We start from the raw sequence: 3,499 nt of genomic DNA on the forward strand, positions 1-3,499 counted from the left end.
TAATGCGATTTAGGATTTCAAAGGGATCAGCAGTCCTGGGCTAGAGCACTGGCTTCCTTAGTGTTTCGGAGCGAGTGTGTGCTTCTTGGTTCCCAGCACCCCCAATGGGTGCTTCACAGCGTTCACAGCTAAGCAAGAGTGCTGATTATTATTGTCATTGTCATCGTCATAATTATTATTAATTATTATTATTATCATTTTGTCTCAGAGGACTGCAAAACATCTTCCAGTGCCATGAGAGCTGGCCAGGAGGGAGGCAGCTTTCTGGGAAATAACTACTATGATTTCTCCATGTCATATAGTCAATGTATGTGTATATGATTTGTCATATAGTCAGAATGTCCTAAGCAATAGGTTCTTGTTGCCAAGGGGAGCCAAGAGCAATGGCAATAGTTTATATTGTTGGGAGTGGGTCTCCAGGATGCCCTTGATCAGCAACTTGAGGGGAAATATACCCATATATATATGTATAATATACCCATATATATATGTATATATATATATATATATATATATATATATATATATATATATGTATATGTATACACACACACAAAAAGATAGTAGGTTTTCATGTGGCCTTTTCAACTCCCCTTAATGTTTGTTACTCATCCCTTCACCCTCCCCTCTGCTCTGCTCTCCCAGCCCTCCCCCACCTAAGCCTACATCTCCATCATCCCCTTCCCCCTTTATATAACCCACCTTTCATTTATCTTTAAATCGCTTTTTAATCCACTCTTCCTCTTTTTTCTTCCTCTTCCACCTCCTCTTCATCCTCCCCTACCTTCCTTCTCTGTTGAGAGCCAGGTTGACCTAATGTTTCTCGGAGCCCCGAGAGAAGTACAAAGGGAACGCTCATTCTGTGTCCTTGCCCAGGAGCAGATGTCTGGGGCTGGGGCCAGAGCCTTGAAGGGGTTAAGATTTCTATCCCTGGAACTTGACTTTTCCCACTGAAGAGACTGGAGTTACCAGTCCTCAGGCTGCTGTGGGTTTGGTCTACAATGCTGCTGAGATACCCTGTGTTCTCTGGGCACCATTGCTTCATTAGCCTCATCCTGGCTGTGTCCCATTGTATGATATTTCCTACTGACTCGGTCCCATTCCTCCCATGGAAATAGCACACAAGGTGCTGTACTCCTGACTAAACTTGCTTGTCAAAGGACATAGCAGACCTCCTGATTCCAAACTTATCTGCTTCCTTGTCTTCTGAGCCTCTGGGCTTCTCTCACAGGACCTGTCCCTGAAGAAGAATGGCATGCTGGTCCAGTTCTCTCCCCTTCTTCCCCCTCCTTATTCTTTTCCTTGGACTGTGTTTCATATATTAGGTTGGCCTAGAATTGACTGTGTAGTGCAGGCTATCCTCATGCTCATGATTCTCTTGCCTTGCTTTAATGAGTGTGGGGATTAAAGGCATGTGCAACCAGACCCATGTTCCAGCCCCCTCCCAACTTCATCCCTCCCAGTTGAATCGAATTTGTGCTTCTCATAAGCATATGGGGGTGGAGCCACCCACTGGAAATGGTCTACTTAACAAGGGTCACACCCTCAAAAGAAAACTGACTCTCCTACTCCTGGAAGCCATCAACTGTCAGTACTGCCTTAGCTAAGGGTGGGGGGCTTGTGAATCCCTCCCTGCTTCATTCATGTTTGTTGACTGGCTTGATGCTGTGTTCATCTTGTGTGGGCAACCACAGCTGCTGTGAATTCATGGGTGCAGTGGTCCTGCCTGTTTCAGTCTGGTCCTCCATGGCTTTTGGCTCTTAGAGTCTTTCCTTATCTTCTGAGATGGTCCCTGAACTTTGGATCCAGGGATGTGATATAGATGTTCCATTTATGACTGAATACTGCATGGACATTTATTCTCTGTGCTTTGCTGAGTTGTGAGTTTCTTTGTTAAGGGTTGTTCACTACATAGTGTCAGGTATGGTCTTGTGCACAGAGGCTGTCAGTGAGACACCCTGCTTGAGTTCTAGGCTTGCTTCGTCATTGCTGTGGGGCTGGAGGGAAAGACGCATACATTCCAAAGTGGAAGGAGACCTAACCAGGTTCAAAACCATCCCCTGATCATCCTTCTAAGCATCAGAAGCGTGCACGAACCGTAACGAGCCATGGATACATTAATACCCATAGAAGATCAAAGAGGTCATTTACACAGCAAACTGGGATTTAGGACCCAAGGTTAGGACCAGTGTCCTTTCTATTGTTATCGAGGCAAATGTGACATTGAGGTGAAGCACTGTGTTTTCTTGTTACATCCTTGGCATAGTCTTATGGGGATCAGCTGTGGACATGGAAAAGAAGCAGATATTTAAAACTAATTAGCAACAGAAGAGCTCTTTATGGAATGCACAAAGGTTCACAAAATAAAATCAAAGGCTACTGAGGTTGTCCCCTTTCTTGGAAAGGCTCACCATAGCACTGGGCTGCGCAGACAGATAGGAACTTTATTGTGACATGGGAAGAAAAGGATGAAAACCATTAGGCCTTTCATCCTAGAGTCTGACCCGACTCTTCTCCTGAGAAAGACCTGAAACATTAGAAATCCCATCAGAAATGTCCGGTGCAGCCCAAATGGCCTGCGACGTAGTATACCACAGACACAGTACACATAAACAAACTTCTCCAGAGACACCCATCGAGCTAAACCGTACTTCCTCAGGACCAGCATGACACATTACTCTGAGTTTCTAACACTTCTTCGTCTGAACCACACCTCCGCCAATCTATCTTACAACCTGTTTACTGAAGGAAACTATTTTTAAGTTTAAACCTTCTTCTGAGCTGCACCCTTCGAGCAATATTGAAGAAATGAGAGGGCCGTTTCCTGTAACCTTTAGAGATATAACTTGAGAGGTACCAAAATTCCATATATATCTTTGATAAAGATACCTAAGTGTGACTTTCCCAGGAGAAGCCCACACTGATGCTTGGGTATGTCTCACCCCTGTCCCAAACACCTCTCTACCGACCCCTGTGCTTTAGATCTAAGTTAAAAATGGCTTTTTAATAAATCTCCAACTCTGCTTCATATTGTCTGTCCATGAAATTCCTTTCTCTGTCAAAGCCAAGTGTCCTGGTGCCTCCGTTTGCATCGCCCAAGACATTGTAGGAAGAGGAAGAAGAAAAGGAAACTTGAGTCTAGTCGTTTGACTTGTAGGAACAGGCATGGATGATTTTCTTGCGCTACTTGACCTAAGGGATTCTGCAGGGGCAGCTTTTTTGTTTGATGAATGATCTTGCCATCACTATGGGGCTTTGGAAGGCACCCGCTGCTCCATGGTGATATTGCTGATCTTAGAGGATTTTTCTTCCACGGAGTGCACTCTCAGGGACAGGAGGTTGCCAAGTTGATCTAGCTCTTCAGCCACTGTTCTGGCAAATGTTTCTTCTGCTGAGTCTAAAATGAAGTTAGGGAAAGTTCAGCAGTCAGTCTTAACAGGGGAAAGTACCTAGTCATGGCAGGTATGTGCTTAAAGACTGCTTGTTTTTTTTTTTTTTT

The 3,499-nt window shown here is 44.5% G+C and overlaps 1 protein-coding gene across 1 annotated transcript in view; it reads right to left on the reverse strand.

Moving 5' to 3' along the window:
- Nucleotides 1-2,103: 2,103 nt before the first annotated feature.
- LOC110331938 (keratin, type I cytoskeletal 26) overlaps nt 2,104-3,499 on the reverse strand; it is a 9,469-nt gene continuing 8,073 nt past the window's right edge. Inside the window, exon 8 of the mRNA XM_021212818.1 lies at nt 2,104-3,397. Within this exon, the coding sequence (XP_021068477.1) occupies nt 3,246-3,397 (152 nt within the window). The 3' untranslated portion in view covers nt 2,104-3,245. The remainder of the gene's footprint in view (nt 3,398-3,499) is intronic.

This window comes from Mus pahari, chromosome 14 (assembly GCF_900095145.1).
Source record: "Mus pahari chromosome 14, PAHARI_EIJ_v1.1, whole genome shotgun sequence".
NCBI lineage: Eukaryota > Metazoa > Chordata > Mammalia > Rodentia > Muridae > Mus > Mus pahari.